Source organism: Mastomys coucha, unplaced genomic scaffold, assembly GCF_008632895.1.
Source record: "Mastomys coucha isolate ucsf_1 unplaced genomic scaffold, UCSF_Mcou_1 pScaffold15, whole genome shotgun sequence".
In the NCBI taxonomy this organism is placed as follows: domain Eukaryota; kingdom Metazoa; phylum Chordata; class Mammalia; order Rodentia; family Muridae; genus Mastomys; species Mastomys coucha.
This window is the reverse complement of record NW_022196897.1, coordinates 140191976-140216423: the sequence shown is the minus strand read 5'-3', so window position 1 is coordinate 140216423 and position 24448 is coordinate 140191976. Positions and strand designations below refer to the sequence as shown.

Below are 24448 nucleotides of genomic sequence, written 5' to 3'. Positions count from 1 at the left end.
GACATCAGATCCCATTACAGATGGTTGTGAGCCACCATGTGGTTGCTGGGAATTGAACTCAGGACCTCTGGAAAAGCAAGCAGCCAGTGCTCTTCACTGCTGAGCCATCTCTCCAGCCCCAAGTGTGTAATCTTCATTTGCTAAGTTTAGAACGACTCTTACAAAGATTCTATTTCAGTTACTCTTTCTCATGGAATGTTCCTAGAACCAGAGAAGTAAATCTGGTTTAGGTTTGGGCTTTAGACCAAATTATATGTAGCTGGTGATTAGAATGAATATATTTCTCTCTTTGTGCTCTGAGGATTCGACAAGTCCTTAATAACCTTTATCCTGTTTTGTTTTATAGAAGACACGAGCATATCATAGGCTGAAGGATGATGTTCCAGAAGAAGTAAAATTAAGGCGTTTGGAAGAACTTATTACTGTCTTCAGAGAAGAAGCTACAAAAACCAATAAAACTTCAGTGGGTTGTACCCAGCTGGTATTGGTTGAAGGGGTAAGGTCACATACTTCTTTCTTTGTTTTTCATTTTAAAATTTTACTTTTTAGCTGAGCATGGTGACACATTCCTTTAATTCCAGCACTCAGAGGTAAAGTTAGGAAGATCTCTGAGTTCAAGGCTAGTCTTGCTTACAGAGTGAAGTTCCAGGACAGCAAGTGTTACATAGAGCTACCCTGTCTTGAAACTTGGTCTTGTATAGCTTACTGAAATTGACCTTGAACTTGCTATGCAGCCAAGGATCCCTTGACCTTGAACTTTGAGCCTCCTGCCTATATCTTCCTAAACACTGGGATTATAGGAGTGAACTGTCATGCTTGGGTTCTGTGGTGTTGCACCAAACCCTGGGCGCCTGTGTGCTAGACAAACACTACCATTCCAGTCCCAAATTTTTACTTTTATCATGTGTCTTATGACTTTGGTAAACTTAGTGGTTCTGGCTTACTTACTTGTTAGTGTCTTGAATTTTCTATGCATATAATCATGCCAATTTTCTTTCTTCCCAATGTTCCAAGTATTTTCTTTTACATTTAGAGAACTTCCTGTGGATATTCTAGCAATAAATTTGTTTAAATTTTCTTAATTTTGGGTTGTCTTCATTCCTGTTTCTTTCCTCAGGAATAGTTTCTTTTTTTTTTTTCCTTGGGTTTTTCGAGACAGAGTTTCTGGCTGTCCTGGAACTCACTCTGTAGACAGGCTGGCTTCGAACTCAGAAATCCACCTGCCTCTGCCTTCCAAGTGCTGGGATTAAAGGCATGTGCCACCACTGCCTGGCAGAAATAGTTTCTTTAAAAATTTATTTATATTGTGTGTGTGTGTGTGTGTGTGTGTGTGAGAGAGAGAGAGAGAGAGAGAGAGAGAGAGAGAGAGAGAGAGAGAGCGAGAGCGAGCTCCAGCACGAATGTTTGTGCATTTGTGCATTTGTGTATTTGAGTGCTTAAGGAGGTCAGAAGAGGGCGTCAGATCCCATGAAGCTGGAATTAGAGACACTTGTGAGTCCCAGAGCGGTGCTAGGGTCTGGACTGTGGCCCTTACGATAGAGCAGCGATAGAGCAGCGAGTGCTCTAGCTTTGCTAAGCTGTCTCTTCAGCCCCCAGGGATATTTTTGTTGCACGTTGTAATCTGAGTTGTTAATGCTTTCCTTTCTGGTCTTGAAAAATGTGCCATTTCCTGTTGGCCTTTATGTTTCTGATTAGAAATCATGGACGTTTTTATTGGAATTTTTTAATTTTAGGAAAGTTTCATCTCTTTTAGGAAAGAAACATCAAGATTTATTGATCTTTCTGTTTTCCTTTCCCCCTCTTTTCTGCCCTCTCTCTTCCCTTTCCCTCTCCTCTCCATTTTCTTTTCCTTCTATTGCCTTCCTTGTCTCCCTCCCATTTTTTTTTTTTTTGGCTTAAATAATAGAAATTATTTTTTCTAATTTTGTGGCTGGAAGTCAGAGATGAGCACAGTCAAGTTCTTGTGAGGGTCCACTTTCTGGTTTGTATGTGGCTGTTCTCAGTGTGTATCCTCAAATGGCAGAGACAGTTGGTTTCAAGGTTTTTTATTTAGAAATTTGGCTGTAATGGTATGGATTTCCTCTGTTAGAATTTATATTACTTGACAAATTTGAGAAAATGTTTAGTCGCTACTTGACTGCTTGAATTACCTGAATACTTTTTCCCTTCTTCTGCCATTCTATATTATTAAAGTTTTAATATATTTGCTGCTAGATTGAACACTTTTCTGAATTGTGATGCAATATCAACACAAGTGATAGATTTTTGTATTATTCCACAAGTATGTGAGGCTCTGTTTATTTTTCTTGAGTCTATCTCTTTAGTTTTTGAAATTTCTGTTTGTCAACTTTTTTTGTTTTTTATATATATATATATTTATATATATATATATAAAAATATTGATGATAGTTGCTCTTAGCAAGAGAACTAGTGAGAAATATATCTGCTTCAACTTTCTGGAAGCCATATGTGTAATTTTAGAACTAGATTTATTTTTATGTTTGTTCAGGCATGTTTTAGTCATAACTTCTTAGAAAGCTTGGTCCTGTACGCTTCTTGGCTAAGTGTGGGGACACAAGGGAGGGATTCCAGATCCCTACACTGAGAGCACAAGCAGGTGGCTCGAGGCGAGTCTGTGGACCTGGCCTTGTATGAAATGACACACTGCAGCTATGGAGGAGGAAGGCTACCCAGGAGGGCTTGTTTCTACTTTCCTTTCTGCTAGGCTCTTGAGATCTGCTTCTCTTTGCTCTCTATCACTGGGACCTCAGGCATCTGTGTCCACACCTGGATTTTTATATTGGTGCTGAGGATTCAAACTCAAGTCCCCATGCATATAGAGCAAGGGCTTCTTTTCTTATACACCGAGTCCTCTCTCTCACCTACATACTAATCGTGTTGATAAGCACATTACGTGTTCCAAGAACAGATGTGAAATGCCAAACTAACTGTCTCGTTGACAATTTTTAGTTTATTCTGTTGACCTGAGTCTATGGAATTCTTACTCTACACATGTGTGTTTAGCAAAGAATTAGGAAACCCAGAGATAATTCAAGAGTTCTTCTTTCTACTTAATTCTCTCTTTTTCCAGAATTGGCTTCACAATTTTCTACTTTTTCTTTTTTTCTTTTTTTTTTTTTTTTTTTTTTTTTTTTTTTTTTTTTTTTGGTTTTTCGAGACAAGGTTTCTCTGTGTAGCCCTGGCTGTCCTGGAACTCACTCTGTAGACCAGGCTGGCCTTGAACTCAGAAATCCGACTGTCTCTGCCTCCCAAGCGCTGGGATTAAAGGCGTGCGCCACCACCGCCCAGCCCAGCAGATCTTTCTTGTTAAGGAAAGAGAACCCCATGTTGTATTTCTCTGCTTTATATACTCTGGCTGACATGTGCCTTTCTATTTGAAAGCAGGAATGAATGAAGGACTCAATTCATTTGCTCTCTATTTCTGACAGGTCATTGTCTTGTATGATCTGTTTCTGATATCTGAGGATGGTTGTTTCTGGTATTTTGTCTTACTTTCTGATTTTGGACCAGAGGGTCAATTTGTTTCCTGTCACCGCATCTCAGCAGCCATTGAAAGACTCGTTTATGTTCCAGAACTTAATTTCTCATTGTGGTTTATCTTTTTTGCTGGTCCCAGGCTATGGTGGAGACCATCTTCAAATTAGCATATTTAGTTTGGGCAAGTAACTCAAGCCAAATAAACAATCCTAGGTGCTTACTATGAGGTTGGGAAACATGAATGTTGATTTGTTTTTGTTGTGTACCACATGCTGTTCTGTTGTTGAAACAGCCACACACACCGAGCCTTCATTAGGAAATCTTCTTTTCCCGCAGAGCCTCACACAAAAGGCTCAATCAGTGCTTGCCTCCTAAAACTTACGACTGACAGATGCATGCATTTTTCTCTTTGCTTTCTGCAGTTCAGTAAACGTTCCACTACAGATCTGTGTGGCCGGAATGATGCAAACCTTAAGGTGATTTTCCCTGATGCAGAGGTGGAGGATATCACTAACCCTGGGCTCAAGGTCAGAGCTCAACCTGGGGACTATGTGCTGGTGAAGGTAAGTTGTCTTGAGTTTCTTTGTTTTGTCCATCTCACAAAGCCTCAGAATACAACTTGTTTACTGTCTGGAGGTCTCATAGTCCCGTGTTCCTTCCCTGACACTGGACCAAGTTTCTTTAAGTTGGGAGTTTCCAGTGTGGATGCTGGGAACCAAACTTAGGCTCTCTGGGAGAAAAGCAAGTTCTCTTGACTACTGAGCCATCTCTCAGACCCTATTTTATTTTTAATTGTGTGTATGTCTGTGCATGTGAATAAAGGCACTTGCAGAGGCCAGAAAGTCTCAAGTCCTCCTGGAGCTAGAGTTATAAGTGGTTGTGAACTACTGATGTGGGAGCTAGGAATTGAATTCAAGTCCTCAGGAAGACCACTATGCATTCTCTTGTTTTTTTTTTTTTTTCCTCTAAATTTATTTATTTATTTTTTATGTAGATATTTTACCTACATGCATATCTATGTATCATATGTGTGCTTGGAGCCTGTGGAGGTCAGAAGAGGTCATTGGATTCCTCCTGGGTCTGGATTTACATACAATTGTGAGCTGCCATGTGGGTCCTGGGAATTGAAACCAGGTCATCTGAGAGAGCAGCCATTGTTTTTGTCTGCTGAGCCATCTCTCCAGTCCCCATAGTGTGTGCTCTTAATCACTGAGCTATTTAGTGCCCAAGATTATTATTATTTTTTAAATCATTTATTTCTGTGTGCATTAGTGGTTTGCCTCTGGAACTGGAGTCATCAGACAGCCGTAAGCTGCCATGTAGGTGCTGGGAATTAGACCCAGGTCCTTTGGAAGTGCTCTTAACCACTGAGCCATCTCTCTAGCCCTCAGCTGAGTTTATTTTTTAAGATACCAATGTAGCTTTAGATTTAGTTGCTATATGAAAGGGGAAGCAGTAAAGAAACTGTGGACATGATTGCTCCGTGATCGGGGAAGGTTTTCATTGTGCATAAGTGAGAGAGAGAGTATCCAGAGGCACATGGAAGAGCCTAAATCAAAGAGAATGAGAAACAGAATGGACATGGCCAAGGCCATCTGTGAGAGAAGAGAGAGCAGCCAGAAAGGGAGCAGTGAGAATATGGAGCATAGCCAGGCCAGGATGCTAGCTAGTGTGGACTTCGAAATGTATAACTAGTACTTTGAGTGAGCCTGTAAGCAGGCATGGGCTTTGATATGCAACCACAGGTCCCATGCAGCCATATGTCCCTTCTGTCAGGGAAATGACTCCTTTTGGCAGATGGGAACTGGTTTTACAAGTTCCTGAGAAAAACTGTCTTTTATTGAACAGCTAGAAATCTTCCTATAATCCAGTTTGAGCTCATTTCTGGGTTTTTGGACAGTCCGAGACCTAACTTATATTACCTTCTCCTATTGCCTTTTAATTTCTTTCCACTGTAACTGTGGGTCACTTATAAAGAGGATTAGGTTGGTGATCGGATTGTTCTGTTTGCGTGGGAGTCTTTTGCAAAAATAGAATTCCGAGGCTGGAGAGATGGCTCAGTGGTTAAGAGCACTGACTGCTCTTTGAAGGTCCTGAGTTCAAATCCCAGCAACCACATGGTGGCTCACAACCATCTGTAATGAGATCTGACGCCCTCTTCTGGTGCGTCTGAAGACAGCTACAGTGTTCTTACATATAACAGTAAATAAATCTTTAAAAAAAAAAAAAGAATTCCATTTGATCAGAAAAAGGTGGTGTTGAGTTACTTAAGACTTCTCTTTTAGTGGAAGGATCGATGCGAGGAAGGAGACTATGTTGGTTATTCATCTCTGCTGTTCACACATTGTTTCCACTGAAGTCTCCTGACTGCATGAGAACCACTCCCTTATGGAATCCATATACTCTTTCCTGTTTCCCTAAACTCACTGAAACTGGTTCCTTGCTTACTCTGCATCTCCAACAAGCAGCTCAACGTTTCGAGAAAAAAAGCACACATAATGATAGAGTGCATGCTGGGAAAGTCGCTTAGTGGTTGGCCTGCTCCTTTAAGGAACCCGGGTTCAATTCCCAGCACCCATATGGTATCTTACAACTGTTGATAAATCCAGAACAAGGGGGTTTATGGCAGTAGCACGCCATCCCCTCCCCCCACTACTCATACACATAAAATAAATAAATCTCTTAAAGCAAATATGATAGGGAAGGTTGGATTGAAGTCACTCAAAATATAGTGACTTCAGTCAGATTTGAGTTCTCTTTTCCCTGAGAGTACACATGGAGGGTCCTTGACTGGTGATTGTGATGTCAGAGACTAGGCTCCTTCTGCAGTTTCCCCACTATGAGTTTTTATTTTCAAGGTTACCTGGTTTCCAGACTCTGGCTAGTTTGTCCATATTTCATTAAGGTATACCACTGAACAAGATTAAGAATTCCTGTTTTGTATAGCTTACATTCTATATCTCATACCAAAAAAGAGGGAAGCATTGAATGTCCTCGTACAGCCACATGCAAACAACTAAGATTCTCCATGCGTGTGTGAGGACTTCAGTTCTAGAGCTCTAGTATCCATATTAAAAGCCAGACATGCTGGCACACTATTTTTTATTTTTATTTTTAATTTTTATTTATTTTTTTTTTTTTTTTTTTTTGGTTTTTCAAGACAGGGTTTCTCAGTGTATCCCTGGCTGTCCTGGAACTCAATGGCTAGTCTCGAACTCAGAAATCTGCCTACCTCTACCTCCCAAGTGCTGGGATCAAAAGTGTGCACCACCACTGCCTGGCTTGATTTTTTTATTTTTATATTTATTTATTTATTTTACTTTATTTACTTATTTTTCTGGCCCTCCTCCTCACCCCCAACAAGATTTCTCTGTGTAGTCCTGGTTGCCCTAGAACTCACTCAACAGACAAGATTGGCCAGGAACTCAGAGATCTGCCTGCCTCTACCTCTAAAGGTATAAGCCATACTGTTTGTTTGTTTGTTTATCTATCTTCTTTTTGTTTTGTTTTTTGTTTTTTTTTTTAAAGATTTACTTATTTATTATATGTAAGTACACTGTAACTGTCTTTAGACACTCCTGAAGAGGGAGTCAGATCTCATTATGGATGGCTGTGAACCACCATGTGGTTGCTGGGATTTGAACTTAGGACCTTTGGAAAAGCAGTTGGTGCTCTTACCCGCTGAGCCATATCTTCAACCCCTTCTATTTGTTTTTTAAATTTATTTTGATACAGTTTTTTCAGTGTAGCCCTAACTGTCCCAGAACTCGATATGTAGATAAGGTTGGCCTTGAATTTACAGAGGTCTGCCTGCTTTACCTGCCCCCTCCCTCTTTCCACCTTTTCCCCCCATTCCAAGCTCTGGGGTTAAAGGTATGTGCTGGCCTAGCAGACCGTTTTATTGTTTGTGTTTTCTGAGACTGGATTTTCCTGAGACAGGGTTTTCACTCTGTAGCCCTGGCCTATAACTCACTCTGTAGATCAGGCTGACCTCTGAGTCGAAGAGTTGCCTTTCTCAGCTTCGTGGTGGGCTGTCTCACCTAGCACATGACTTCTGGCACATGGCTTTATCATAGCACTGGGGAGGAGGAAACCCCTGAGGTTTACTGACTAGCCAGTCCAGCCTAGTTGGTAAATCCAGGACCCAGGGAGACACCATCTCAAAAACAAGGTGGACAGCTCTTGTGTAATGATACCCACAGTTGACCTCTGGTCTCGTACATGTCCATGCACTAAGTGTATATGTGTCCATATTAATTATGCATTTGTTCATAATAAACAGATAAATAAAAGTAATGAATTTGTCATTAAACCAAAAATAAAGTTCACTTCTTGTTAAAGTTCCCATATTATAGTGGTATAATTCTCTCTCTCTCTCTCTCTCTCTCTCTCTCTCTCTCTTTTTTTTTTTTTGGTTTTTTCGAGACAGAGTTTCTCTGTGTAGCCCTGGCTGTCCTGGAACTCACTCTGTAGACCAGGCTGGCCTTGAACTCAGAAATCCGCCTGCCTCTGCCTCCCAAGCGCTGGGATTAAAGGCGTGCGCCACCACTGCCTGGCTAATTCTCTTTTAAAATAGGTCTATGTACCTGTGGTTAGCCTGAAACTCACTATGTAGACTAGGCCTACATGGAACTCAAGAGAGATCTGTCTTCCTTCTGAACATTGGGATAAAGATGCGTACCATTAAGCCTGGCTTACCTACAAATTTAAAGTACCTGGTTTGTTAAAGATTTAAGTTCTATGAACTAAAAGGAATTTTAGGTCAGTTATGTCACCACTGTCTCTTAATCTAATAAGGTGCCATATAAACACATAGAGAGCACCTGGAGGGATGGGTTACCAGTTAAGAGTACGTCCTACTCTTTCAGAGGATCCAAGTGCCCTTGCCAGCATCCACTTCGGGCAGCTCATAAACTCCTGTTTAAACCACCTAGAGCTTCACAGAGAGACTGTGTCTCCCTTTCTCCCCACAACAAAGGAAAATAGGATTCTTAGTAGAAACAAGGTAGAAAATGAAAATGTGTACCTCAAAACCAAAGAGCTTAGTTGCACATAGCAGAGAATGACTTAACTAAAAGCAAAAAGATAAACAGATTAATGACTCATACCCGCAATCCTAGCTTTTAGGAGCCTAAGGCAGGAGGATAGCCACAAATTCAAGGCTAGCCTGGGGCACATAGTGAGTTCCAAGCCAGCCTGGGCTGTAGAGTAAAATGCTGCTTAAAAAAAAAAAAAAAAAAAAAGGAGAAACCTGCGCACACCTTTAATCGCAGGTGGATTTCTGAGTTTGAGGCCAGTCTGGTCATCTACAGAGTGAGTTCCAGGACAGCCAGGGCTACACAGAGAAACCCTGTCTCGAAAACAAATAAACAAACAAAAAAACCCAAAACAACAAAACCAAACCAAACAACAACAAAAAAAAGAGTTCTATAGATTAAGCATGATTGTTGAGAGAGAGAGAGAGAGAGAGAGAGAGAGAGAGAGAGAATACTGTTTAAGAAAAAGACCCATACAAAAAGAAGCACAGACTAGAAGAGAGTTGCTATATTTTTAAAATAAACTTTAAATTGAGATATATTGTTAATGTAAACAATGGCCCACATTTTAAAAAGTTTATTTTAAGATTAATTTATTTATTTTATGTATGAGTGCTTTATCTGCATAGACATATGCATGTCAGAAGAGGGCATCAGATCACTTTATAGATGGTTATGAACTACTCTGTAGATCCTGGTAATTAAACTTAGGACTTCTGGAAGAGCAGGCAGTGCCCTTAACCACTGAGCCATCTCTCCAGCTCCAATTGCCCATATTTTAATTTGATGAATTATTTTTTTTTAGATTTATTTATTATATGTAAGTACACTATAGCTGTCTTCAGACACCCCGGAAGAGGGCGTCAGAGCTCCTTACGAATGGTTGTGAGCCACCATGTGGTTGCTGGGATTTGAACTCAGGACCTTCGGAAGAGCAGGCAGTGCCCTTAACCGCTGAGCCATCTCTCTAGCCCCAATTTGACAAATTCTTATAGTGACCTTACTCAGGTAGCTATTTTTGAAATCAAAAAGAATGTTTTTTTGAGCCCAGAAATTCCTTTCACATACTTCCTAGTTACTCTCCAGCCACCTGAGCGCTGGAATTGTAGGCATGTGCCACACCCTGTTCCATGTGTGTTTTTTTGTTTGTTTTCTAAATGAAGTTCTATTGTGTATAGGTTGAATGCCTGCTTTCTTTTCTCCAGTGTGTATTCTGTACTTCATTTGTTTCTCCATCACAATAATTTGTTATAAGTTGGACTGTTGGTGGGCCATACTGGTTGTTTCCAGTTTGGACCTAGTCCATTTGATATTGCTATGAGTATTGCTGTATGTGTGTTGTAAGGCACATCCATAGTGATCTCTGTTGGGTATATGGCTTGGTGTTGCTGTTCATAGGGTGGCTGTAATTGGAATGGCCCAGGTGTTTTACACTCCTAACAGTGCTAGAGGATTCTAGAAATTTCTTCTTCTGCTTCTGTGTCTGCCCCTTGACAACCAGTGTGATCTGATTCTAGTCCTTTACTTTGTCTGCAGCTTCGCCCCTGCACTGGAGCCTGAGCATAATCAGCCTTGGGTGACCTGTGCTGGTGGCTACTTCCCCTTGATGTCCTCCTCTCATTGCTTTCTTTTTAATTTTGAGGTTCTCTCGTCAATGTTACCTCAGAAATGCCTTCCCTGAACATCATTGTTTTGAAACAACTCTTCCTGCCTAATTTCCCACCATTCCATAATTCCTGCCTATTAGCAGCCTGTTCCCTGTTATCTTCAGAGTACTTATTAGTGTATAAATCATTTTTGTTTTTGTATGTGCTTATTACCTGTCTTTCTCTGAACGCTCTATTGTGGGTAAGGTAATACCTATTTTATATTTGTATTTCCAGCACCAAAGTTAATCCCTAGTATAAGTAAGAATTTTGTAAATACTTACTAATGGATCAATTTATTCTGATGAGAAATGTGAGCAATGGTAATTTTGGGGTCTTAGTTATTCAGTTCTCATTCAGAGGTGCAATAAACTTCCTCATTAAGTTTTGGTAAAAAATATTATTAGGATTGGCTAGACAGTTAGTGGCCAGACCCAGCACTCAGGAGACAGAGGCAGGTAGATTTCTGAACTTGAGGCCAGCCTGGTATATAGAGAGAGTTCTAGGACAGCCAGGGCTATACAGAGAAACCCTGTCTTGAAAAATAAACAAACAAAAATCCTAAGGATGGCTTTAACTAGCTTGGCTTGCATCCTAAGTCATTCCAGATACTGGAGGATGGCTGTGTGCTAGGCAGCTCCCAAGTGAGCCTAACAGCTGGAGCTGAAAGGATCCATCATCCCTCAGAGAAACATGAAGAGTTACTATTGGGGACGGATCTGGACTTTAGTTGGACTTTGTTTTTGTTTTTGTTTGAGACAGGGTTCCACTATATATCCCTGGCTGTCCTGGAACTCAGTCTGTAGACCAGCTGGCTCAGAGATCCACCAGCTTCTGCCTCTCCAGTGCTGGGTTTAAAGGCATGAGCCACCACCGCCAAGTTAACCTTTTTTTAAAAATTTATTTATTTTTTATTTTTATTTTTTTAGTGAGAGACAGAGAAGGAGTAGATTGAGGTAGGTGGGAAGGTGGGGAGGAACTGAGAGGAGTAGAAGGAGGGGAAATTATAATCAGAATATTATGTGAGAAAAAAAGACTCTTTTCTTTTTTTCTCTTTCTTTTTTTGTTTTTTTGAGGCAGGGTTTCTCAGTATAGCCATGGCTGTCCTAGAACTCACTCTGCAGACCAGGCTGGCCTCAAATTCAGAAATCTGCCTCTGCCTCCCAAGTGCTGGGACTAAAGGTGTGTGCCACCACCGCCTGGCTTAAGTAAAGTCTTAAATAAAGAGGAAAACTTTAAAAAAAAAAAAAAACAATAACACATTTATGACATGCAGTATAAAAATTTATAGCCTCTATTCAAATACTCACAAGACACTGTTTCAAGGACATTACAAATTGTGTATTCATTGGTAAAATTCATTTATTTCTTTTTGTTTGTTTGTTTTTTTGCTTAACAGCTGGGATTCAAAGTGTTAGAGATCTGCCTGACCCCAGAGGAAAAATAACAGTAATAATTTTTATGTGCCACTTCAGAAGAACATATATATGCGTCAGAGTCATTGTGACTGTTACCTTAAATCCCAATACTAACTTTCCTAATTTTTTAAAAAATCATAAAACTAACTTTGTGATTTTACATTATAAGCCTACTCTATAGGTATACTCTATAGGTATACTCTATAGGTATACTCTATAGGTGTTTACAAGTATGTCTAACAAACAAATACATTCAAGCTTGGGTACCAACCAGTAACTGAAAAAATTTTTAAAAAGACCCATAAATTTATTATTTCAAAAGGACACTCTAGATCTCTCCATAAATGGAAAGCCAGCATCTTGTGCCATAAATAGAAAGCAATTTTAAAAATAAGCATAATGAAAACAAAACATTGTCACTAAACTCCAGCCAGATCTGGTGGCCGGCACAGGGCTCTGGAGGCCCTTTCTCTGTAGAAAAAGGAAGTGTTCACAGAGTGTGGAAAGCACGCCAGCAGTCAGGGAGATGGTCTCCCTAGTAACAAACTGAAGGGAACTGCAGAGGGAAGAAAGCTCCCCTCTGGGTCCACTGCTGCTTTTTGATTAGTGTGGCTCCCTGCAGGCCCTGGTGTGTCTTGCTAAGCCCCGCCCACTCAGGAGCCTGGGGCCCTGTTCTCCCTTCCTGTGATGGCTGGGCCCTCTCTTGCACACTGGGCAGGCCAGAGGTCAGCTCAGGCTGAGCTGATGGCTCCAGCCAGTCAGGTGTGCACCATGTGCCCTGTCAGAATACTGATCACTGCAGTTGGGACGTTGAAGGTCCCTTACAAGCCTTCCACGCCTGGTGGATTGTGTATTCCATTCTGTCTGACATGTCTTCCTTTCAGGCTTGAGGCAGCACAGGCACCGTGTACTTCCTGTCATTTCCATCCAAGTCCTGTCCCCATGGTGCTGTCAGGTTACCTTGTCTTCTTTTGATGGGTTTTCTTTCAGATCACCTCTGCCAGTTCTCAAACTCTCAAAGGACACATTCTCTGCAGGACCACTATGAAGGATTCATCAATGTATTGCATGGCCTGAGTTGCTGGCTTGGTAGTGGACTTGGGCAGTTTTTTCTCATGCTTTGGAGACAAGGTAATAGTCTTGAAGTGTCTTTGCACCAAATGGAAGAGTACATTTCTTTGTTGTCACTCAAACAACTGTTACAATAATAAATTTCATAAATTAATGGCTTCCTGGTCTCTGCTTTTTTCTGACCTGGCCTGCAGGTCAAGTTATTCGGGGGAACGAGGAGGGTCACAACCTGTGAATAAAGAATGGGCGAGAGAGACACACGACAGGACTCAAGGAAGCATTGCTTGTCAAGAGCCGTTTACTTAGTGGAGCTGAGCATATTTAAAGCAAAAATCTTGGAGGGGAGGGGAAGAGGAAGGAGGGACATGGAAGGTTACAAAATCTTCTGGGGTTGAGCTCCGGGGTGACAGGTGGGGAGGGGGTGGATTTCCGTGAATGTTCTTTTCTCAGGGCCAAGCCAGATCCTTGTGATTGTCAGGCAGGATGTTAATCTCAGGGTTCTCAATTAGCTGGGGCAGGATGTTTATCTCAGGGCTCTCATGGTTCCCAACATTTTTCATTTTTGTCTTGGCTTATTTGTGGGGTTCTTCCTGTCTCTTTGTTAGAGTGCTTCTCAGCACAAGGGTTATATAATGCTATTGACTCAGCCGCTAACCACCATGTGTTTCTGTTTGTTTTTCATCATGGATACCCTTTCAGCTTTCCCATTTAGATGTAAAAGCACTTGGAGTTTTGGAAAATGTTCTTACTTATTAGTGGGCTCTGAGCAGTGGTCCTTGGCTTACTTACCATTGCAGTTATTTTCATGAAGTTAAAACAAGAAATAAGAAAATCAAACTGTGCTGGGCAGTGGTGGCACATGCCTTTAATCCCAGCACTTGGGAGGCAGAGGCAGGCGAATCTCTGAGTTCTAGGACAGCCTGGTCTACAGAGTGAGTTCCAGAACAGCCAGGGATACACAGAGAAACCCTGTCTCGAAAAACAAAAAACAAAACAAAACAAAAAAAAATTCAAACTGAGATGGTAGCATGGGATATTTACAGCTAGATTTCAGTTCAAGTCCCACCTCCTTTAGCATTGGTATGAAGCTCTTGTGTAACTCTGGTATAGTGCTTGCCTAGAATAAGCAAGGCCCTAGGTTATATGCCAGCACTACCATGTGTGTGTGTGGGGGTGGGGTACGTTGGAAGGGGGATGTTGAAGAAAAATGTTTAGAGAGCTCTCACCCCCTCTACCCTGAGGTAGATTTTTTTGTTTTTGTTTTTGTTTTTGTTTTTGTAATGCAGGCTGACCTTGAGTTTGCCTTTGCTTCCTTCTGAATGCTAGAATTAGAGGCATGTCCTGCCGACCACACCAGGGATGCACATCTGGATACCACATCTGGAGCTTGATACAGGCTGAGCAATTGACCCTCATCAACTGTAAGCTCTTACCAAATGGAAATAGTCCTTGAAAAACAGACTGCATATTTGGGCATCCTGAGGTGTTGATTGTGCCTGGCTGTGATCTGCTTCAGACACTCTGCTGTCTAGCGTGATAGCTCATGGGCGTCTGCTTTGGTGCTGGTGCAGCTCTGGACCGTTGGCTCTGTTCCAGCGGTCATCTTGAAGAGTTGTTAGATCAGAACTGGTCTCATGTAGTGCTGTACCAGCTCTCTTTAACTTTCATCATTCTTGTTCCTGATTTTACATCAGCCACCAAAGAGACTTGGTATCTGCCAGAAAGATAAGGGATGCAGTTTCATAAGGAAACAACAGAAAAGTCTTCACCCTAAATTTATAGCACTAATAGGAACCTTTAAAAGATTCTTCTACAAACAAGTCTTAATTAACTCAAAGATGGCTCACAGATATTTTCAGCTCGAGAAGCTATTGACAGGTTTTAAATAGGAGTACTGGTTGTGTAGTTTCTGACTAGCCAATATACCACAGATGTGTTTCATCCATATCTAGATACTCTAAGATAGCCTAAGTGTGGATACAATGGCATTCTTTTCTACCTTTTAAGGCTCTTGCAATTTAAAAGAAGATTGCCCACTCTTTAGGAATTTACAGCTGTGTACATGGGGTGTATTTGCTTCCACTGCTCAAAGGCATCAGTGACAGTTGTTTGGGGGATTTGCTTGCTTCTTTTTCTTTTTTCTATATGTTAAAATCTAAGGAAATCTTCACTTCTGTATTTCATTTCATAATTAAAATTCATTTAGCATATAACATTACCTGTTGCTTAACATTTTAGAAATTTTTTAGTATTTCCATGTACATATGTGTGTCTGTGTGTGAGTATAGGCATGTGTGTGTGCAGGTTCCAGTGGAGCCCAGAAGAGGCTTTTGGGTCTCTAGAAGATGGAGTTGCAGGTGGTTGTGAGTTGCCTGATGTGGGTGGGTGCTTGAAACTGAACTTGTGTCCTCTGCAAGAGTAGCATAGTCTGTCTTAGCTACTGTTGTTTTGCTGTGAAGAGACACCATGACCAAGGCAACTATAATAAGAGAAACTGTTTAACTGGGGGCTGGCTTACAGTTTCAGAGACTTAGTCCATATTCATCATGACAGGAAGCATGGAAGCATGCAGGCAGATGCTTGGTGACAAGTGGCTCTACTTGCTGAGCCATGTTGTTGCTTCCTACTTGGTAAGTGTGCTGGATAGTTTTTTGCGAACTTGACATAAGCTAGAGTTATATGAAAGGAGGGAACCTCAGTTGAGAAAGTTCTTCTGTAAGAGCTGGCTGTAGGTCACTTTCTTAATTAGTGATTGATGGGAGAAGGGTAAACCCATTGTGGGTGGTGCCATCCTTGGGCTGGTGGGTCTTGGGGTCTGTAAGAAAGCAGGCTGAGCAAGCCATGGGGAGCAAGCCAGTAAGTAGCACATTACTATGTCCTCTGCTTCAACTCCTGCCTCTAGGTTCCTGCTCTGTTTGAGTTCCTGTCCTGACCTCCTTTGGCGAGGGACTGTGATGTGGAAGTGTAAGCTGAATAAACCATTTCTAACTCAAGTTGGTTTGGTCATGGTGTTTCTTCATAGCAACAATATCCTAAACTAAAACAGCAAGGTTTTTTTGCTTTTGTTTTGTATTTATTTTGTGGGTATTAGTGTTTGCCTACATACATGTATGTGTACTATGTGTGTGCCTGGTACCTTAACAGGCCAGAAGGGACATTGGACCCTGTATTAGGTAATTTTCTGTTGCCGTGATAAAATACCACAACCCAAAGCAACTTATAGGAGAGTTTATATTGGCTTATATTTCTGGAGGGAAAGTACATAGTGGTGGAGATGACATGGCAGCAGGCAGCTAGAACAGGAAACTGAGAGGCCATAGTACAGCTGCACATAGAAAACAGTGAACTGAAGTGGACGAAGCTATAAACTCAAAAGTGTGACCCACCAAGGCTTTATGCCTTGAACTTCTCAAATAGCACCAACTTGGACCAAGAAGCCCATGGGGAACATGCTCATTTAAGCCACCACATTCCACTCTCTGGCTCCTAGGGGCTAATGAGTCTCATGATACAAAATACATTTAGTCCAACTTTAAAAGTCTGCATAGTCTTAATAATCTCAATTGCTGTTCAGAAATTCATCTAAAAAAATCTCTTTTGCACTCAAGGCAATCTTATAACGGTGACCTCTTGTAAAAATACCAAACCAAACCAAAACACCAAGTTACATACTTTCAACATGATTGCACAGAATATGTATTTTCATTTCGAAGGGGAAGAATGGAGGCATGGTGAGGAATATTAGATTAAAGCAAAACCGAAACCCAGTAGGGCTGTGGTGGTTTAAATATACTTGGCACATGGCAAGTGACTCTATTAGGAGGTGTGGCCTTGTTGGAGTAGGTATGACCTTGTTGGAGGAAGAAAGTGGGTCAATGTGGGGGTGGGCTTTGAGGTCCTGTGCTTAAGCTCCACCCAGGGCAGAAGAGACACTTCTTTCTGGTTGCCTTCAGATCAAAACGTAGAACCTCAGCTTCTCTCCAGTACTGTGCTTGCCTGGATGCTGCCATGCTTCCTGTCATGATGATAATGGACTGAACCTCTGAAAACTAAGCCAGCCCCAGTTAAATGTTGTCTTTTATAAAAGTTACCTTGGTCATGGTGTCTCTTCACAGCAATAAAACCCTAAGGCAACAACAAACACCCAAGTTCCATGTCCAGTGTCTGGGACATTTCCAAGGGCTTATATCTCCTACCCCTCCTGCTTTGCTGCCAGTGATATAGACCACTCTCTGAGGCTGGTTCTCTGAGGCAGATGTTGCATGTCTCTGGTATCTCCAGCATCCTGGGGGTCTCCTCTGCAACTGATGCTTCATTTTTATAGCCTGACACAGTGACCTTTCAGGGTGTTCTTGGAGTGATAAGCACTGCCCCTTGTTGCCTGTCCTCAGTGGCTCTTTAAACCATGGAGAAAGAATCCATAATCCCTTCACTCTTGCATCTTTTCAAGTCTCCAAAGGGAGGACCATGTGACTACTCTGCCATGTTTGACTACCAGCTTGGGATGGATCCTGACCCCCTTGAATTACATTAACAGTTTTTGTATGCTGTTTCTCTCCTGGAGAAGGAAACCCCTTAGCTCTCTTTCACTTAGAGGGGTGGGGTTTTAGCATGTGGGTGGGTACCTTTTCTATTCCAATACAGAGCAAGGGGCTTTCCCCTTACTGGCGCTAATATCCTTCAGTTAGTCCTTCTCAGCCCATGCCTTGGCTATAACATTTAGCTTCCTGTGTATGCCTCCCCCTCCGCCTCCACTACAGTTTGTATTTCTTTCTGCCCTACTTTTTCTCTTTTCTTCTTGTAGATTGGCATAAGATTTATCAGTAATGACCATGTTACTACTCAGTGTTATACAGCTCAAAATTTACTCTGCCAAAGAAATTAGCCCATTACTTTTTAATGTAGCCTCATATAAATTCTAAATATGTGGGCATAAAATAGCTAGATATTCCCAAAATATCACAGAATTAGCCCTGTTGCTAATTCAGTCTTTGCTTCTTTCTGAAACCTTATGAATTGGGCCTGTACAGTCTGCATTACTCTCAGCAAGACTGTCTTCTAAGTTTCCTACTAGAGTGGACCATTAAACTCTGCTTACAGTGTTTAACTGCTTTTCTAGTGTAAATTCCAAACTCATTGACAAACCTCCCCCAAACAACCATGTTCTTCATAGCAATACTTCACTTTCTGTTCTCAATTTCTGTTTAAGTTTATGCTTCTGTGATAAAATACCATGATCAAGAGCAGCTTGTGGAAGTATTTATTTTGGCTTATAGTTCCAGAGAGTGAGTTCATAATGAACCAAACAGTTTGAGTATCATGTGGTTGCTCAGTTCACAAGACTGTGTGTTGTAGTAGTCTCAATCTGGTGTTGAAGGTCTGGAGGATTCCTGGATAGCTCCTCATCTTCTATGTATATTAGAAGCCCAAATAAATAGGTTCTAATATTGGGGAAGGAATATTGCAGCAAGAGTGAGGGCAAGCAGGCAAAACCAACATTCCCTTCTCCCAGGTCTTTTCATCTGTGTTGCCACCAGAAAGTGCTGCTCACATTTAGGGCAGATTTTCCTGCTTGAAAAATCTGACCAAGAAAAACATTTACAGGAACACTCAGATGTTTTGTTATAGTTGATTCCAGATCCAGTCAATTTGAAACCATGACTAGCTCTAACAGACTCCATGGAACTAAACTTACAGATGGTTCTGAGTCGCCATGCATGTGCTATGGACTGAACCCATGTCCCCTGTAAGAAGGCAAATGCCCTTAACTATTCAGCTTTCCAGTCCCTCTGTCAGAAGCCATAATGGGACAAGCTAATAACTAGCAGGTGATCATCCTGAAATGGCCTGCTTCGGATTATTATATAATCTGCGACAGGTGCACCCTTATTAAGCAAGGCTACAAGGGACTAATTTTAGGAAAGATTCCTGCTATTAATATGCTTTTCCTGTTATTATTATACATATATAATAATTACTAAGTAATAGCACACCCCTTTGGAGCAAATCTCTGCAGATCCATGAAGTTGTACTGTCTTATAGCGATGCTATATAGACAAATAGATGACTTAAGACTTTATGATGATCCTATAAGAATTCCTAAAATTATATCAATGATTATTAAGCTCATTTATAGTGGGACTGCTATTAGGTCCTTTTCTGATAGTCGGAACTCTACCATTCTCCCAAGTGTCACCAGCTAATTGCTCTTAGGTAGTAACCAGACTTTGTTCTACTCAGAGCACATTCCAAAAGGTTGTAAAACAACTAACCAAAGGTCATAAAAAGGGGACTAACGATTTATTATAGGTGGTAGGACAGAAGATTAAAATATTGACTGGGTTTATCTATCAAAACTTCACCAAAAACTTAGTTATGGATTTAAACCTTCAGTGGACCTGTGGAGCTGGACAGGTGATGGAAGTTTAGTTAGATAATTACTCCTAATAGATATGCATGTATGTAGCCCGCGCAGTCGTCTCGCCAGCAAGAAGACACACGGACACTAGGTTCCTTCTGCAGCAACGTTTATTGTCTCCATCCATAGGGAAAAAAGGGTCGAGCCAATAATCCGCACTGCTTATATACACCACAGTGCGGCGTGTCTGCCCATGATTGGCTGTTCCCTCATTACCCTACGTAACGCCCCGGGATGGGCCGTGACGTGGCGTCTTTTTCACTCTACGCACATGCGCAAACAGTTGTTTACTAGGAGTTGGCAGCAGAAGTAGGCGCCATCTTGCCATGGTGAATGTCTCTCCAGCTTCACCACTCTCCACACATGTAAACATTCTCTGTTGTAAACTTTTATTTCAGTTTATGATTTGATTTTCTGTGTGAACTTTTGATGGACTTTTTAACGTGATCATGTATTTTGAAAGAAGCGTAAGGGCTGAGGACAAAGAGAAGAGTCAGAACTGGGGGGCGGAGGTGAGAAGAATTGAGCTGAGAGAGGAACTGAGCTGAGGAGGAGTTTTTAGACAGAACACTTTTTAGATTAGAAGGGGAATGCAGAGTAGAATAACTTAGAAACTATAGGTAACATAAAATACTAAGAGAGCAATGTGCAGAATGCAGAGGGAAAGAAGAAAAAAGAAGATGCTGTAGAGAGCAGAAGAAGCAGGCAGGCTTCTCCTTACCATGGGACAGAGCAGGTCCCATGGTAAGGACAAGGCAGGCTTAGTCTTATTAAAAGAAACAAAGTTTTTTTTCTTACAAACATGAGTTTAATTCATTTAGCATTAAAAGAGTAGAAGCCTTTCTTTCTCGAAGTAATAAAGATTGGAGCTCCATTCTTCATCCAGAATGAGTGAGTTCTTTCTGCACAGGTGCTTGGCCTTTTGCTCCATATGCATATGTGGGTATGGATGTGTGTGTAAGTATGTAATTGTGAGAATGCATGCAAGCTGGACCCAGCTGGGTATGAATGGATATGTATAAGTGAAAAAATAAGCATGAATCTGTAAATGAATTTATGTGAGATTATGCATATTTGCTTATATAAAAGTTTTTCCTTCTGTGAGTGTTATTCTCTTCTCCTATTTAATAAAAGTTTATTGCTCCAGACTTATCCCCTAGCCTGCCAAGCAAGAGGCATCTGGACAATTGGGAAAAGGCTCTAGCAATCAGTCCTTTACTTAATCTCCTGCTGTTTTAGGACGAGGTACTAAGTACCAGAAACTGCAGTTTCTGGCCTCAGAGGATCACAGAAGGCAGGTCAGTTACAATAGCATAGTAACTTAGACTTCAATAAGTAAACTTTTTATTATACAGTAACCCTAAATTTCTCGTAAGACAAAGTCTTACCCCAGAAATCATAAGATAAAGTCTTACTCCTGTCTACGCTCTTCCCCCTCTGCTGCCTCAAGAAGAACCGACAAAAAAGAAGAAACACCCCCAGTTGGGGCTGGTCCCCGCATCCCTCCACTTGGTAAGATGTGACATTTGTATATCTGTGATGATGCATTTTTTGTGCTTTTCACCCTCTCCTTTAACCTCCTACCTGTCAAGCTACTATGGTTTTACTGTTACAAATACCTTTTTTTCCTCCCCCAAATACTTATTAAACATTTAGTAATCTGCAACATGACCCCCAAATATATCTATAAATAATATTAATAATATTAATAAGCTATTAGTAACATAAAGATTTACAATAGTGGCTGCAGCATCCTTGTGTGGTAAAGGAGAATTGCACAAAGTTCATACTGAGGACAGAGAAGCTTCAGAGGCACTCCTGAGTGAGAGTATTGTTCTTTGATTTCCCCTGCTTAAGAATTCCACTTAGAATGCATACCACGTGTGTTCTTTTGTGATTGGGTTACCTCACTCAGGATGATATTCTCCAGATCCATCCATTTCCCCAAGAATTTCATAAATTCACTGTTTTTAATAGCTGTGTAGTACTCCATTGTATAGATGTACCACATTTTCTGTATCCATTCCTCTGTTGAGGGACATCTGGGTTCTTTCCAGCTTCTGGCTATTATAAATAAGGCTGCTATGAACATAGTGGAACATGTGTCCTTATTACATGTTGGAGCATCTTCTGGGTATATGCCCAGGAGTGGTATAGCTGGGTCCTCTGGTAGTACTATGTCCAATTTCTGGAGGAACCGCCAAACTGATTTCACATGGTATGCATTCTCTGATAAGTGGATATTAGCCCAGAAGATCGGAATCCATAAAGTACAAACCACAAACCACAAGAAATTCAAGAAGAAGGAAGACCAGGGGCTGGAGAGATGGCTTAGCGGTTAAGAGCACCAACTGCTCTTCCAAAGGTCGTGAGTTCAAATCCCAGCAACCACATGGTGGCTCACAACCATCTGTGATGAGATCTGACGCTCTCTTCTGGGGTATCTGAAGACAGCTATAGTGTACTTACATATAATAAATAAATAAATCTTTAAAAAAAAAAGAAGGAAGACCAAAGTGGGGATACTTTGTTCCTTCTTAAAAGATGGAACAAAATATTCATGGAAGGAGTTGTAGAGACTAACTATGGAACAGAGACTAAAGGAAGGACAATTCAGAGACTGCTCCACCTGGGAATCCTTCCCATATTCAATCATCATATCTAGACACTATTGTGGATATCAGCAAGTGCTGGATGATAGGAGCCTGATATAACTGTCTCCTGAGAGGCTCTGACAGTACCTGACTAATACAGAAGTAGAGGCTCACAGCCATCCATTGGACTGAGTACAGGGTCTCCAATGAAGGAGCTAGAGAAAGGACCAAGGAGCTGAGAGGTTTGCAGCCCCTTAGGACGAACAACAATATGAACTAACTAGTATCCTCAGAGCTCCCAGGGACTAAACCACCAACCAAAGAATACACATGGGGGGACTCATGGCTCCAGCAGCATATGTATAGCAGAGGATGGCCAAATCAGTCATCAATGGGAGGAGAGGCCCTTGGCCCTGTGAAGGTTCTATGCCCCAGTGTAGGGGAATACCAGGGCCAGTAAGCAGGAACAGGTAGGGTGGTGAGGGGGGAAGGGAGGGGACAGGGGTTTGTTTTAGTTTTTGTTTTTTTATTTTATTTTATTTTCCTTTTTTCTTCTTTTTGGAGGGGAACCTTGGAAAGGAGATATTGTAAATAAAGAAAACATCTAATTAAAAAAAAACCAAAAAATAGAGCAATAAAAAAAAATAATTCCATTTAGGCTGGTCAGTAGTGGTGCAGGCCTTTAATTCCAGCATTTGGGAGGCAGAGGCAGGCGGATTTCTGAGTTCGAGGCCAGCCTGGTATACAGAATAAGTTTCAGGACAGCCAAAGACCAACCACTGCTTATTACAAATCAAAGAAAACCTTTAATCTTCAATGTCCTAAAGAAATTTCCTTTGCTGTGGTATTTCAAACCATGAAGACCCTTTGGCTGTATGGTCACATGAGAAAGTTGCTGTCTGGGGAGTCTTCTTGCTTGAAGCTTTCCAGCCAAGGCCTTCCAGGAACTCATATAGAAAGAGTGTGGGGCTGTGAGCGAGCCAGGCAGTGCTTCCCACCCACCTGCATCCCTCTAACCAGGGAAACTCTTTACTACAGAGGGGAAGGCAGGACCAGTGAATTTATGTGCACCTATCCTAGGTATCCTGCAGGAGGGCTGGGACAGTGAGTGCTGCTCAGAGAATGACATTGGCTGTAGCTCTGGGCCCATGCCAGAGCACATTTAAAGAGCTGGTGATTAGCATCATTCATGTCTTCTATAAGAAAACTGCCCCTCCTCAAACTGCTGACTGATGCTGTAGTAATGTAAATAAGGATGACTTGGACATCTGACCAAAATACTTGTGGGTTTTGTTTTTTATTTTTTTATTTTTTTTTGTTTATTTATTTATTTATTTATTTTGGTTTTTTCGAGACAGGGTTTCTCTGTGTAGCCCTGGCTGACCTGGAACTCACTGTGTAGACCAGGCTGGCCTCAAACTCAGAAATTTGCCTGCCATTGCCTCCCAAGTGCTGGGATTAAAGGCGTGCGCCACCACCGCCCAGCAATACTTGTGTTTTTCCCAAGAATCACCTCCCCAGCTCAGGAAAGCAGTAGCTAGGTTGACTTGTAGAGTTAATGCCTTTGGTCCCAGAGATGGAGATAGCTCCACAGCCACCAGGGCATGTCTGGCTGAGCAGGGCTGGAGGGAGAGCAGACCCTAGGACTAAACTGCGTGCACCAGGAGTGAGGTTGGCACTACAGTTCTCTGTTCCTGAAGCACCAGAGGCAGAACAAGTGGTGGGACATTCCTTTCCCATCCATTGCCCACTTACAGATACCAGTAACAGCTGGGACCAAACAGTGTCCTACAGAATTTCCCTATTTTGCTCATGTTTTTTATTGTGTTATTTTAAGGCTAGGGATCAAACCTAGGGCTTTATGCTAGCCTGTGAGACAAGTACTTCACCTCTGGGCCAAATCTTTGATCTCACGATTTCTGTCTTAGTTCAAAGGCTTAGTTCTCACTTTGGTAGCTTTGTTGTAAAGGCATAGGTACATGATAAATAACATAAGTACTGGAATGTAAAGTGAAAACTAAAATGCATTGACAAGAGGACGGTGCCACCATGTGTCAGCTAGAGAAGCTCTCTCCTTATGGAAAGCCAGCAAGACCACAGGTGAAAGGCTGGAGAATTTTAGAATTTTAAAATAAGAGCATTAATAGAAATGTATCAGTAGAAATGTATAATGTATAACCTTTATCTAGAAGGGCATAGAAAACCTCTGTAACGAACCAAGAATGTAGACTAGCCAGCTCCAGGAACCTGGCTAACTCAGAGCCTCAGGGCTCTGGTTCCCGAGACCTGCCCCTCCTGACTGATCCACAATGAGGGCTGAACTAGGAATGAAGGTCTACTGGTTTATGAGGCTCTCCACCCCGCCGACCTGTAGATGAAAATTACATTCCTAGAATGAATATGTTCCCCTCCCTAACTGACTGAATACCTCGGGTTGGAATCCCCCCTCACTCCCCCTGGTTTGTGATTTTTTTCCTTTAAATACCCCTTACTCCTTGTGCTCTGGGTTGAACCCCGGTACTGGCCTATCCCAAATAAACCTCGTGCACTTGCAGCAAGATAGGTCTCTCGTGGGTTATTGGGTGGTCGTGTCATCCCAAGACTTGAGTGAGGCTCTCCCAAGCTCTGGGGGTCTTTCACAGGAAGCCAGGAAATGAAGCTTACCTAGCTGGAAACACTTCCACTTACAAATACCATTTCTTCCCAGTAATGATGGGGTAGAGATGCCTAAGGATAAGGTACAAGTATTAAATTAGCTTTTAAGGAA

The 24448-nt window shown here is 41.6% G+C and overlaps 1 protein-coding gene across 3 annotated transcripts in view; it reads left to right on the top strand.

Moving 5' to 3' along the window:
• Cdk5rap1 (CDK5 regulatory subunit associated protein 1) overlaps positions 1–12827 on the top strand; it is a 35886-nt gene extending 23059 nt beyond the window's left edge. For all 3 annotated transcript variants that reach the window (XM_031372363.1, XM_031372364.1, XM_031372365.1), the window contains exons 12-14: positions 347–496; positions 3921–4061; positions 12589–12827. In XM_031372363.1, coding sequence (XP_031228223.1) covers positions 347–496; positions 3921–4061; positions 12589–12675 — 378 coding nt within the window. In that variant the 3' untranslated portion in view covers positions 12676–12827. The remainder of the gene's footprint in view (positions 1–346; positions 497–3920; positions 4062–12588) is intronic.
• Positions 12828–24448: the final 11621 nt, after the last annotated feature.